This window comes from Cydia splendana, chromosome 9 (assembly GCF_910591565.1).
Source record: "Cydia splendana chromosome 9, ilCydSple1.2, whole genome shotgun sequence".
Lineage (NCBI taxonomy): Eukaryota > Metazoa > Arthropoda > Insecta > Lepidoptera > Tortricidae > Cydia > Cydia splendana.
Genome location: NC_085968.1, coordinates 12,291,281 through 12,306,395, shown reverse-complemented (window position 1 = coordinate 12,306,395; position 15,115 = coordinate 12,291,281). Strand labels below are relative to the sequence as shown.

At 37.7% G+C, this 15,115-nt stretch overlaps 1 protein-coding gene across 1 annotated transcript in view; it reads left to right on the top strand.

The window, feature by feature from the left end:
- Positions 1-15,115, top strand: part of LOC134793591 (rho GTPase-activating protein 100F) — a 73,963-nt gene that overhangs the window by 28,674 nt on the left and 30,174 nt on the right. The window contains exon 2 of the mRNA XM_063765213.1: positions 14,879-14,998. Within this exon, the coding sequence (XP_063621283.1) occupies positions 14,879-14,998 (120 nt within the window). The remainder of the gene's footprint in view (positions 1-14,878; positions 14,999-15,115) is intronic.

The following is a 15,115-nucleotide window of genomic DNA, read 5'->3' as shown; positions in this document are numbered from 1 at the left end:
GTCCTCATGATCGCGGCGAGCTGTGATTGGTCAATTTCATTATAGTTGACTAAACTGTATCGAAATGAATATTATAGTTGAGTTGGGAGCTCATACATTAAAAATACCCAATAGCAGTTTGGTATATGAAATCTTAATTCATTCTTAATACAGTCGACTAGTAGAAAAAGTACCTATTTGAATCAAACACATTTTAGAAAAAGTTCACTTCTGTGGAAAATACAATCAAAGCTAACGACTCTGGTACATAGATATCTCGTGTTTCTTATTAGTCTCAAGTACTGAAAATATGTAACTCGCCTGTAAAAGTGCCGAGTAAGAATTAGCTTTAGACAGGGGTGCGAAACTCCTGACTTCGGCCAAACTCGGCTCCGCTCGGCTCAGCATTGCTCCGAGCAATTATTAGGGTTGGCACCACTTGACTTCCTTTGGCGTGCACGACCACAGACAAGATAATCACTTGAATTTTGACAACCCTAAATAGCCGAAAGGGATAGTGCCATATATTAGAAAGGGATAGTATGATTCAACCCTGAACCGCTGTCAAACTTCGGTTTTGTAGGAAGTTTCCTTTCTGTACGGTAGTACTATTATTTATTCTGTGCTTTAGGTTCCCTTATATTTGCGATGTCTACAGGAAAGATGCGAACGAGTTTGCTAAAAAACGTGAATGACCATTTATACTGTGAATGATCATTGTTGGCTTGAAAGCGTAAATCTTTTTTGTTATATTAGGGGTATCTTCGCATAAAAACCATGGCACCTAAAATTCACGATCGGTATAAAATGTTGCATGATACTCTAGACCCAGCTTACGCTCCGACCGCCAACCAATTGGCCATAACCTATAAAATATACAAGATCAGTACGAACCCTTTTTAACGCCAGTGGCGTCTGAAATTCCCCGCTAAAGATGTAAGTCTCCTTGAAACTTTGTAATGGCATCGACGTGGAGCGTAAGTGAAGTAGCCTTAATGGCAACATTTTGAATATTTAAGATATTTAGTTTAAGGGATGCTTCGCATCAAGATGGTACTTATAGTAACCTACAATCCTAATGATGAGATATTTACTGTGATTCTTGGTTTCAACTAGCTTAGATAATGTAGATATACTTTTTAGAAGATGTGTTTACGATGTTTACGATTAGATGACACTTTTTTGCAATTCAACATATTCTGATGAATGGCAAAGATTGCACACATTATTCAACAGCTGTTAATTGAAATGAAAAGCTGAGGAATACCTATAATTCGAAGTATAATGAATCACAGTCTTGAATTCCTATCGTCTTCAATGTATGAGTCATGTTAAACTAACACGATAGCCGTTAAAGGCATAAAAAGAATACCTATGTCTATTCTAAACAAAAGAAAATTATTAAAATGTAAATAAATGATGTTTTAACAATAGAACATAGGTACCTACGACCTCTATATATTGTATGTAAGCTGGCGCGTTACTGCCATGAATTATAAATCTCTTATTCAATTATACACAATGAGCTAAACTAAATTATAAAAGTTTCGGTTTAACTTTGCAAGTAAAATAATCTACAAAACAATAAATACTTTATAATAATTATAAGAAGACGGTGAAGGAGGAGAGAGATTAAATAACATTTTTTTTTCTTTTCTTACATATTTATTTTGTTTGCGAGGTTGATACACGGCTGTATATACACATACCTACTTATATTTATCTGCCTTTAAAGCAATAGGATTATTCCGAGATAGCAAAGTATGGCAGCAATCTGTCTGGCTCTCGTTATATGTAAATAAGGATCCGTTCTGAATAAATTAAGTAGCTACGAGACAAAGAACTAGACTTTTTCATGGAAATCTAATATTACGAACTCTATTCATCTCTATATTTAATCCTGCCGCGAGGTAAAAGGCATTTTGTGAAATGGGGACATAAGGTACTGCCTAGGAATATTTGCAGTACTTAATAAATGTAATGCACAGCAAATCTTTATCTTAAGTGTACATCGTGAATAAAATACTGTGTAGGTATATTTTTGATACGACCACATATTCTAGGGTAGTTAGAACTATCATATCTACTATTTACTAAAAAAATATGACTTTTACTTTTTCCTTGTATTATAGTTCAGTATACAATGTATCATTTAATTTGTTTTTATTCGAAACGTCGTCGCACTTACTGATACGACGTCACAAGTGTCACAAATGATGACTATGTACGCAATAGGGGGCGTGCATGAACTATAGGGGGCAGCAAAGGAGCCGTAAGATTTTTGTCGCGAGGCATAGGTATAAATGTACGTTTATGCTTCCGATGTAGCCCACAAGATGGCAGAACCTACTATGCACAAGGAAACGTACCTACGAGAACGGTAGATGGTAACACTTGCTTTGGCAATGTACATGTGCACATATGTTTCCGATTCAGGCCACAAGATGGCAGACCCGCGTGACCGCGCACGGTCCCTATACTCGAAAATGTTTTGCACTCTGTTAGTTACCTAATGCTAAATTCAAATTTCCCATTAAATTAATTTCATACACTGAAACCCACGCCTCGTTTCGATTTACGGTTATATTAAAAATACACACTGGATGTCCTATCGCCTGTCACAAACAAACTTTCGGTGGTGAAGTACTTTACCTCGTACTTTATTAACTCGAGTTTCGTAAGTCATTATTTGATCGGGTTTGAGCTGGCTTAAATTAAATTAGATTAAACAAACGCTTAATTAGTCTTTGAGCGTGTCTGTCTTACTTCAAGTCCTAAAAGAAAGTTCGAAGTATTTAAGCTTCGAGAGTTTTCCAATAACAAATTACCAATATTGATTATACCTAATTTTATAGGGCCCCGTTTTGTTTATTCTTATAAAGTATTTTATTTAATAATTAGGATTTCTTGCTCGTAATGCTTGTTCATATTTATATGAACAAAAGCAGGTTTGTAAGAACAGTAATTTTTCATATAAATGCGTCTGCAATATTGTCTTCGGTTACCGCGATAGTTACTCATGAAATTAAAAACTATTGAAACGGATTATATCACGTTATTCATACAACATCCCGACGTTTCGAACCCTTTTACGGCGTTCGTGGTCAACGGGTGACTGAGGAAAAACTACACTGTGCAAAAACTCTCTGGTTTAGGAAATTGTTGTTCTGTGTTGAGTGGTCTTTTAATCTTTATTCGTATCCGTTATAACTAAAGAAATATGAAAACTTTTCCTTAAATTTAAGTGTTAAACTTTATGAGTGTCTGACTTCCATATTATGAGACAAAGATCATTAAAATCTTCTTGGGTCATACACATTTTATAGTACGATTAACTCGTTCACGTCTTTCCTGTAGACATCGCAAAGTTAAGGGAATTTAGAGCTAATTTTTACGCTGCACTGTTACTTATATTTTATTTCAGTACTTTAATAGTAAATTAGGATATTCATGAACCAGAGTCGTTAATTCTTAATATTATTCACAGAAGTGTCATTTTTGTAAACTGTATTTTATAAACTGCTTCTTTTAAATCTTATTATTAAATTGTACAACGGGACTTAATCGCGTATTTAGAATAGAATAGAATAGAATAGAATAGATTTATTCGTAAGCACAAACAATCGGAACAGTACATAGTAATAAAGAAAACACAAAATAAGATTAAAGTGCCACGAAATGGCCCCATCTCAGCATGTTGCTGGTGGCTTCCAGCGCTGATCTTCCGATGAGACCATCAAGTGAGAAGAAACACGGAAGGTAAAAGGTATTTAAGTTTTAAGATCAGACAGAGTAACATCACTAGTGCGAAAAACGTTCATACTGATAAACAAGACCAAGTGCGGGTAGTTCGAAAAACTCGCGCGGCTAGAAGATGTCGATGTCAACTTTAGCCAGTCTCATGGTATAATAATATACTCCGCCTGGTACTCTCTTCCCGTCTTTTCGTGGTCACGTGACTGACACAAGGCTACGTCATCATTGGACAGCGCTATATGATAATAGGCGATAGCGCTATATAAAGTGGCAATGTTATTGTGACGTAGGCTTGTGTTACTCTGGGAAGAGAAGGCCATGTTTTATTAGACTATGGCCAGTCTTCTCCGAGACCACGGGGACAATGCCGTCCTCGAAACGTCGGAGGTAAATCTTAAAACTTAAAGCGTTGTACAATAAGTCCTAAGTCCCGTTGAACAATTCAATAATGTGGAAATATCGAGATAGTTTACATCAGTGTTTTGCATTAAATCTATAGGAGCATTCTTATCTTACGCCAGTGATATGGAGTACTAAATAATGACGTCACTACCACCTACACTACAGCAAATACCAGTGCACCGCAAATATCAATAAGCCGACGTCATCCCGTGAATGACAAGTTAATAACGGTTGCCGGTCGGCTGTCGCCGTCTAGACGTTAGCCTTGGCGTCCATATTGCACCATTACGAGGCTGACTGTACTCCGCTGTATTACAATAATCCTATTCTTAGCAGTGCCTTCTTACTTGGACGGGGATTGCATTTTAAATTACTTTGCGTATTACGGTTTAGTTTCAGTCTTCGGAGTTAGTCATATTGACATGTAGTTTCTTACCTAGTCTATGCATATGTATCTACCTTCCAATATGTTTTATCATTTTTGTTTAAATTCACGTTGGTATTTATTAACAGATTTTTCGATCTGCGGGCGCATCATGGTTCCAATTTTATCGCCTATCACTATGCCCGTCACTTTCGCACTTACATACTTGTTAGAACGTGACAGCCATGGTGACAAGCGACAAAAATGCGACCGTGCTACCGCCGCTGGATTAGATAAGGGATCCTGATCTAATTCTATTATATATTAAATATATATATATATTATTATAGGACATTTTTTACACAAATCGACTAAGCCCCACGGTAAGCTCAAGAAGGCTTGTGTTGTGGGTACTTAGACAACGATATATATAATATATAAATACTTAAATACATAGAAAACAACCATGACTCAGGAACAAATATCTGTATCATCATACAAATAAATGCCCTTACCGGGATTCGAACCCGGTACCATCGGCTTCGTAGGCAGGGTCACTACCCACTAGGCCAGACCGGTCGTCATAAAACTACTGTAAAACGTTGTACATTACACATGCGAAAAGGTAATTCGCAACGAGTGGCGATAAATTGAAACACGACCGAAGGTAGTGTTTTAAATCGACACGAGTTCCTAATTTTCGTAACTGTACACTTGTATCGTAATGTACTATTAAAATCAGAATAAACCCGTAACTCATCTAGCGCGAGGTAGCGCTACGCCGTAGCACACCGTAGCACATACTCTTAGCAGGTTATTTTACAAGTAAATAGGTACCTAGAAGAAAATCTACCTAGACATTGTAATATCTATAGAAATACCATGGTTGGAATAAATAAATATGATATGATATGATATGAAATTAGTCGTAGCCCCACCGTAGCTCCATGAGCCTATTAGATTAGATAGGTCAGTGTCAAAAGTACCTTTTTAGGGTTCCGTACCCAAAGGGTAAAACGGGACCCTATTACTAAGACTCCGCTCTCCGTCCGTCCGTCCGTCTGTCACCAGGCTGTATCTCACGAACCGTGATAGCTAGACAGTTGAAATTTTCACAGATGATGTATTTTTGTCGCCGCTATAACAACAAATACTAAAAACAGAATAAAATAAAGATTTAAGTAGGGCTACCATACTACAAACGTGATTTTTGACCGAAGTTAAGCAACGTCGGGCGGGGTCAGTACTTGGATGGGTGACCGTTTTTATAGATAATGGTACGGAACCCTTCGTGTGCGAGTCGGACTCGCACTTGGTTTTTTTGGTTTGAAGAAACGTCATCAAATATTTGACGTACCTAAAAGTTCGAATCGAGCCGTGAGTCTTGAACGCTGAAAGAGCTTCCTCAGTAACAGCCGTACGTTTAAAAATATACCATCATGTCAGTTTAAGGTTACCTTACTTATTCATTGGCTGCGGTTGTAAATGTCAAATTTGTCTGTACCGCCCATTTAATCACAGGTTTTAGGTCTGTTACTTGGAGGTCGTCTGTGATCTCGGAGTAATTAACAATGGAGCCGCCATTAACAGGCGTTCCCCTCTGTCGAAAATAGGCGGCCAATGGTCAACAACTTGTCAACCATATGTATGGACTGACGTTTATCTGACATGACGTACCTATACATTTGATGTGCCCCTCCCCCGCAAAAAACGGCAGACTATTTTGTACCGAAAATTTTAGACATGGCGTCTCCGTTGGTTATATCCTCTAAGTCTGTGATAATCACTGTTGTTAAGACTACTAGTTACATACCCAAGCCAGTATAATATACGGGTAGGTATCCGTCTATTATTATACATATATTGATTCTAGTCTGATGTAATAACGATCTATGGAGGAATTGGGTCAGTAAAATTAAATGAATGCGAACTATGTCGGTTGGGGTCTAAAAAGGGTTTTGTCGAGTTTGATTAATCGGACTACGGATTATTGGAAGGTTTGATTAAATAGTTATTTATCTTAGAGAATATAACCAAACGGAGTGGTCATTAACAGGCGTTCCCCTCTGTCGAAAATAGGCGGCCAATGGTCAACGACATGTCAACCACATGTATGGACTGACGTTTATCTGACATGGCTATGTTTACGTTACGTATACATTTGATGTGCCCCTCCCCCGCAAAAAAACGGCAGACTATTTTGTACCGAAAATTATAGACATGGCGTCTCCGTTGGTTATATCCTCTAAGTTATTTATAGATAGATTTCCTTTTTACAAATGAACGCTTAAATATTTTCTAGTTATGAAAGTCAGCGGTCGGTATCTTTTTAACTTTCGCCATTACGAAAACGGTAATGATAATGTCAATAACGAATAACTTCTTGCAGTACTTTCTGTTATTTTTAATGGAGTTCTTACAGACATTTATTTTTTAGATAGATACTTGTCTTACCTACACTAATACAATAAGCCTATGAACTACTTACGGCCCGATTCGAACTTTAAGATACGTCAATTAATAGATCTAGAAACGATATGGATTAGATGTGTCAGTGGCAAATGTGACGTTTCTTCAAACATAAACGTCACTTTTGACACTCAGTTCAGTCACAAGTCAGTTCGAATCGGGCAGTTAGATTAACCTATAGCCGCCCAGAGGCCTATTAAAAGGTCTCCCGTTCCATTCCAATTTGAATCTTTATCTTGACAGATCAAAATTGCATTTGACTTGGCACGTTTTGACGTCTGGGCGGCTAGAGGTTATGAATTTGTTTCTTAATTTCTAGTCTAAACTGTAACTATTTAATACTGCTTAATGCAACAAAGTTATTCCAAAACTTTTATAAGCGTAAATACGAATGGTTACTGCCTGCAATCACCTAGCAATCTAGGAGCAAGTTTTAAATTTAAGTACCTACTCTGATTTTTATGCATTTATGCCTGGATTGGATCATAATCTGGCCAGCTGGCAATTTTATAGATATTAGACACCATAAAATTTGATATATTAAAGCGGCCGAGTTGGGTAATGGCGTTTCCTTGCTTATTTACTTAGTAGCGATTTGCAGAATGCCCGCAGTAACTTGGCCGTCGGCGTGGGTTTTGTCCTTAATTCGGATTTCAAATTTAGATCTTTTCGTTATTCGGATTTATTTTTACTAGTAAATTTTCATGATGCCATATTATTTAACGGACAAAATTCTATATCAATGCGGACAAAAGATAAATATTACAGTGAAAAAAAAAAACACGATAAGGACAAAGTTTGGTAAGATGTTTGGAGAGATATTTATTTATTATGAGAGATAAATATTTATTTTATTTATTATGAAACAAACAGACATGCAAATAATATGATTACAATAATGTAGCACGAGAAAAACAATGTATCTCAAATCTTAGTCTACCCAAATCTTATCTAAGATATATTTAGTTTAAATAATAAATAGAATCCGTTTTAAAATTGTTTCAATAAAGCCCAAATCTTAGTTACCTATTAAAGTCTTGCGAAAAGTTAAAGTTAAAGCGTTTCATAAAACAATACGCATCCCTTCATTATAACCGCCCAATATGCTAATGAAGATCATTATCGTTTTTCTACACTACTATGCACCCTTGAGTGCAGCGAAGGTTGCTGTGGTGCATTGACTCCGAACAACCGGCCAAATCCAGTTCCCCCCAACATAAACGCTAGTAAAACTGGCGGGAATCTTTTCGATTTAGCTAGGTTATAAATGGGTGGTAGTACTAAGCAACAGGTGTTGGTGTTGCGCGTTACGTAAGGCCACCGGCGCGCGCATTCCATTGAGGCGGTTGTACGGCGCTATCGATTAGGAGTACGGACCATGCCCATCGACCCGGCAGCCGGTGTATGCCGCCCTAAAGCGACTTGCTCAGTCTTAGACTAACTTGTTTTTAAAGTTGTTCTAAAATGTTAACTCTTTATAGTTGAATTTGTTTCCAAGTAATTTGTTTAAATAAAATGTTATGACATGATCTCACCATACATTTATTGTGACTGTGTAAGTTTGTTTAACATGCTCTCTGCTTTATAGTTGCACACAATGCACACGAGCTGCTCTAGCACCGTATTTTTAGTTAGTATCTAAGCTTGGCGCTCCTGACAGCCGACCGCGTGGGGCGCACGAGGCGCGGGGGCGACCGCGACATCCGTTACGATACATTGAGTTGAATATTGAAGTCACGGTGACTTCAAGGTTTCTTCAAAAACTTTTCATAACGGGGTATTAACGCATTCACTACCAGCATTAGCTACGCGGTACGATTTTCCGCTTTGTAGGGAAAAGCGCCTATTACGAACAGAGAACTCGCCTAGAAAGTCACTGGCAGTGAATGTGAACTACCTGACAGTTCTAATTAATTAAATTATGAATAAGATAATTAGCAAGTCAGCTTGAACGCTAAGCAATCTCATACTAATTATCCATAAGAATGCTACTTAAGAGCACAATATTTTTTTTCTTTGCATGCTATGACAAGCGTGAAGAAAAGTTAAATAATTATGATTTTTTCCACGATCATTTATAAGGATGCTTGCTTATAAAACCCCTTTGTGTAAGGTTTCTCAAGAGTCCATTGAAGTCTTCCGCAGGAAGATGTCCTCATAATTTATTTGTTATTTAATTTCGTTTGATAATTTTGAGGTCCTACTCTTCTTCTTTTCTATGTTAGCTTGGTGGTCGTCGAAAAGTTGACACTTTTCACCGTTCACTAACCCGGGGTTAACCGGTTAAACCTGAAGTTACCATGGTTACCAATTCAATTTGACACTGGGTTAGCGTTTTAACTGGTTAACCCCGGGTTAGCGGGATGGTGCAAGTGGCGCTTAAAAAAGCAAGTTTAACTAATTCCTTTCAGTTTGGCATATATAATTCTGTGATTATATTTTATCGTATTTTATACAATCGTGTGAAATTAGTAGATTGTAAAACAAGATCATAAAACAACCCATTTCACGGTACATTTATCGGTAGGCAACGAATAAAACCGCGTGCTGGGGCGACGACTTCTGTCACTACAATTTTTTCGATAACTTTTATTTACTTGCTTATGTATTTATTAAGTAATTTTGTTTGTAAACAAAACTGAAGCAATCCAAGGTCATTGGCAAATTGACAACTCAAATAATTTTGATCAATTCCATTTGCGATTATATTGCCGTGCCGTATTGCTGCCGGCTTTATCGCTCAATCGTAATGTTTTTGATAAATGACATATCCTTATAGGAAACATATTCAACAATTAATAAAACATTTATTTACATACAATATATATACAGTGGTACTACTAAACGAAATTAGTAACTAGCTTAAATCTAAAATAGGCCCTTGAGGCATTGTACCAAGGATGCTGGCGGCATTTCCTCGCTGTATCGCAATGCTGATACGTTGTGCGAGGTAGCCGCCAGCTCTTCGGTCACCAGTTACGTCAACCAGACGCTTCGCGATTTCTGCGAACAACTTATGCGCGCTGGGACCCCATGGACCTAGAGTTTCAACACCAAATGGTACAAAATGGTACTCTCTACCGAGGCTCTTATATTTGTTACGTTTTAGAATTTCGGCGCTTTCCGCCGCTCCGCCCGCTTTTACAGTAGTCCGTTGGAGGTGGGACGGTGCCAGTGTGTCTACGCAGGTAGCATCCCACACCAACATCCGTCCCAAGCTCCAAGGAACTAAGGACACTCCATCGGGCCTCTTGCCATCATCTCTGATAATGCCAGTCGGCTCAAGAAGAGCAGGCACATTGATGGTGGCAAGAGACCGACGGACTATGTCATTAAGCGACGCATGTCTCGAAAAACGGCCTGCACTTTTTTGACAAGATAATCCGTGGTGTCCCAGTCGGTCCACGTCCGTGCCACAAGAGCATATGTGTGGCGTACACACCGAAGATAAAGCACCATTAATAAATATGTTCATTGTTCCATTAAAAATATAGTTTTGCAAAGTATACCAGACTGCTAGTTGTTGAGTTTAAGAGTAGATACCTACCCTATTTTTTACCGGAGTGGCATGTAACATAACAACATCAATTTTAATGACATTATTCTTGTGACGAAGAGCCTTTGTACGGTAATTATATTCCGAATATAGACTCCATTTGGGCCAAATTTAATTTTCACGTAGGTTGGCGGTGTACGGAGTATATAACCGGATCTTTTTGTTAGATAAAAATAAACGAACGAATTTTTAGACTCTGAAAGAGTGTTAGGGAAAGCAATATTGTGCGTCATTTAGTATTAAATGTACTTTTCTCAAAAATGGACGGCAAAGTCGACTTTGCCGTTTAAAAAATAGGTCGCGAAGTACGTAGTTTATGGTCAGTCAAAAATTAAAAAGTTAAAAACATTGCAGTCTCGATTTTGGGACTGCAATGTTGCATACAAATTCCATTATTTGTCGAGTTCCAAACTTTTTAAAAGTTGAAATGGCCATATCAAATGAAGGCACAGGCCCATTAAACAGCCAAACGGATGATTAGTACCGCGACTATTTAGCTGTCTCAAATAGGTTGACGTATTTTCGGCAGAAAAATACACTTCTATTTTTTTATAAAAAAAATAAAAAGGCGGCAAAGCTAATTTTTTCAATTGTTTCTACTTTTTTCTGTGAAAATATATACGTAAGAACGTTGCTTTTGTAAAATATTCCTATTATATTTATATTTCTTGCACCATTTTTGAGAAAAGCACTATATATGACTCGGCTGGAAGGCTACTTGCTGGCTTCGGATTCAATTAAACGGACTCCCAAGGTCGTCCGTTTAAAACGAATCCTCAGCCTGCAAGTAGCTACTTCCGAGCCTCGACAATAATGTACTATACCTACTTATAGAATTTCTCGTCGAGTTGAATTCCAAGCTAGGTCCGGTCCTAGCGACGGACATTCCCGGCGATCAAACTGGTTGGTATTTATATAGGTAAGTAATTATACAAAAGGGCCTGACAATCATATCTATTATTTCCTTCGAGCTGGAATAGGAGCTAAGCTGTTTCTACTTTTAAATGAATGGATGCTATTGATTAAACCTCATCGGCGTGACCGCTATCAATATTTTTTTCCGGAAGTGTTGTTATCGTGCGTAATGTTCATATCTTAAGTTTGTGGACTTAGTTTGTAGTCAGTAGACCTCTTATAATAAAAACATTAATGACCTTATGAAATACTTTTTTGAGTATTAGTGTTTAAAAAGAACTGGAATATTTGGCTCAGTAAGCAATTTATATTTGAAACCATACAGGAAGATAATTTACCATTTCCGACTGCATATTCAGATTGCAATCTGCGACTGAGATATAGCGTGATGAATAGTACCTGCACGGTATTTCAATTGTTGTGACGTCCTGGTAACAATAAAGTTGGATTTTTAATCAGAACGGTTCGCTTATTTGAAAGTGTGTCGTTCTGCATCGTAATAAGTCTTAATTTAGAATGAGCGGGGGCCGGTTAATGCGCTGTTACTGAATGCACATGTGGTTGTTCGTTACATGGGGAGGGTCACGTAATTGCTTTGTAAACAGAAAAGGTTGAAAAAGTCCAGTGGAACGTAAATACAAGTCGCGGCTCGGATTTTTCCAGTTGTTTGTCTATTTTTCGTTACGTGCACGGTTAGGGCGGTTCTGTTGGAATGAATCAACAAATCGAATGAGTTGGCGTGTCTATTAACGTTACGATTTTATTAATTCACTGCCTTTAGAAGCAATAAATATTTAAGTTGTTTTTCTAATTAACCTTTAAAATAAGCTTCGTTAAATAAGTGTATGATTAGGAACTGTTTAGACTACGACCTTTGCTATCATGCGTGCAGGGCCCAATTTTTATGAAACAACAATGGCGATAGTAGCATAGGTTAGCTACGAGACGATTCACGTTGTGGGACAGTCCAGTCACCTCTGCCTTGTTCGGAGGCTTGCAACTGCAGTACAGTGACCTCGTGTGTACGACCGGGGCGGGTCGGAACTGGGTCAGGGCCCCTTGCGCCTCCCCTCACCCCCGCACTCGATCGACCGCCAAATTCCTAACGCATTCGCGGGGAAACAAAATACTCTCGAGTCGAAGGAACGGATTATGGGCCATAAAATCCAGAACGTAAAAACGGAACTAGGCCGTGTGTTGAATTATTTAAAATAACGGTTACATTTTTAAACATGTCACGTTTGCGTACTCCGGGATCCCATTCGTGGGAGATTTTCCACCTAGACACTATCTATAGCCATTCTTATTATTTAGGTTATCTACAAAAACAATCGGTGTTTTATTTTAAATCATCTGCAATTTGACCCTTTTCCTATAACATAGTTTTTCATACAAATTCAAGTCTGGAAGGATTTATATTTAACATACTTGCATTTATTTTGTCGAGTGCAAGAGATACAGTATAATAGTTTACATAATTATTCGATACTCACGGGAAATCCCGAATTGATCTTGAATATTTTGTTTTCTTCATCAAAGTAGGTAGGTACTTGTATGAAAAGGTTCTATAACAAAAAATGTAAATATAAAAATACCCACATAAACTTTATAAATACATGGGTATAATAAATCTATAATAGTCTTCATTCATAATTAAGTATTCCATAATAGCCTATAAGGAAAAAAATACAAAGAATCCTTAAAAATTTTCCATGCACACTGCCGGTGAAGGTGGCACGACTTCCGTAAGCCAAGTTAATCGTACTAATTAGGACTTTTTCGCTTTGACACGACATTATTAAGCAGGAAAGTTCAGCGCTTTTGGTTTATACATTTCTTTGTGTTTTTACGCAAAACGAAGATCGATGGGGATACTAGCATGTAAAAAAGCATAGGTACCTACATTATTATTCGCTTAATGTTTTTCGTATGCAATTGTAATTCACTTTATCATTATAGTAACAGCACGCGACAAGATAATTCACGATTAATTATTTAAGCTAAATGATTAGCCTCTGTTTCAGTTTTTGAGGGGAAAGCAATAACCTTAATTTCAACTTTAGGATATGTCTTTAAAAGCATCTTCAATATTTAAATGCAGCTAATATTTCTTAATAAATCGAGGGGTGAGCAGTCAAACCCGATAAGTCGAGATATTTTGTTATTTAAACTCCACGCACGTCACATATTGTTCTATTAGAATGAAACAATATCTTGACTTATCGGGTTTGACCGCTCCCCCTCGAAATAATATGTAGGTATTAGCACAAGTTAGTACCTAATACCCATATATACCATATACATAATCGATGAATCTTTGCGATCTAAGACTTGTGCCAAGTTAACTCGCAACACATTCAATTGGTAGCATGTGGTCGCGATCACATTGCCAAATAGGTCATCATGTAACAGCATTCTGCTTATCCCCTATTTTTCCTGTCACTTCTTTATACAAACATAAATCGTGACTAGGAAAGCAGCTCATGAATAATAATTTATGTGTTTTTATTTGATTAATGTTAAACATGTCATTTTAGATAAAACTTCGACGTGCACCCATTATCAGATTGTAAGTGATTCTACAAAATTAAGCACAAATGTTAGTTTTGAAGGTGAACAATAAGTTAAGCGGGGCTAATTGCTAATTTAAAATTTTAGTTTTTATCCCACGAAATACATTTTCATGTAATATTTTCCCAAGATGAGACCATATGGCTCGCACTGTCAAAAAGTTATCAGATCTCATGGAGGGCCAAGCTTCTAGCTCTACAAACTTGGCGGTTTCGTTACTACAAGAACTATTGTATAAGAGAAAAGTAACGAACAATGAATTTATCACCTTACGCCAGCTGTGTCAAATACACAATATTTAACTATGTATGTAACTATACAATCAAAAGGCAAAGATGTCGAAGCCAAAGACGACCAAAGGCCAACTTGCCAATAGGCCTTTCAACATAATAATATTTTCTTTAAGTCATATCTTGATGTTAAGACTTACAGGCCTATTCGGATTTCGAGATAATCACAAGATCTTGAGACGATTTAGAGGTCAACTAGATCTACATTAGATATCAACTGGATGTGACTTCGATATCTAAGTCATAACTTGTCGAAATCGTTCAAGAGGACCTCCAGAATCGCGGAAACGTCAAATTTGACATATCTATCTTACAAATATCTTTAAATTATCCGTATCGTAACTTGTTGAAGCACTCGAGCCGTTATATACCAGGTTTCTTCGTTTGTTCCAATAGTTTCATATATGTATGATACGTACGTTGATACTGCCAAATAGGTTATCATGTAAAAACATTAAGCGTTTGGCGTGGATACGATCTAGTGGATCTACTGTGACCTTTCCTGTTTTTGCTAGTAAAAATTCTACTCTATTTTTTTCTCAATAAATACCTCAATTATTTCCTTTTTATCTACAGGAGAACGGCCGCGCGGCGCCGGACCTGACGGCGTCGCCGGGCCGCGCGCCGCCCGGCCCGCCGCAGCCGCCGCGCGCCAACCATGCGCCGCCCTGCGTGCTGCAGCCCGATTTTAGAAAGGTGACCTTTCTTTTAAGGGTTGCGTTTAAAAGCGGGAGTCTATTACTAAGACTCCACTGTCCGTCTATCCGTCCGTCTGTCTGTCACCAGGCTGTATCACATGAACCGTGTTAGTGG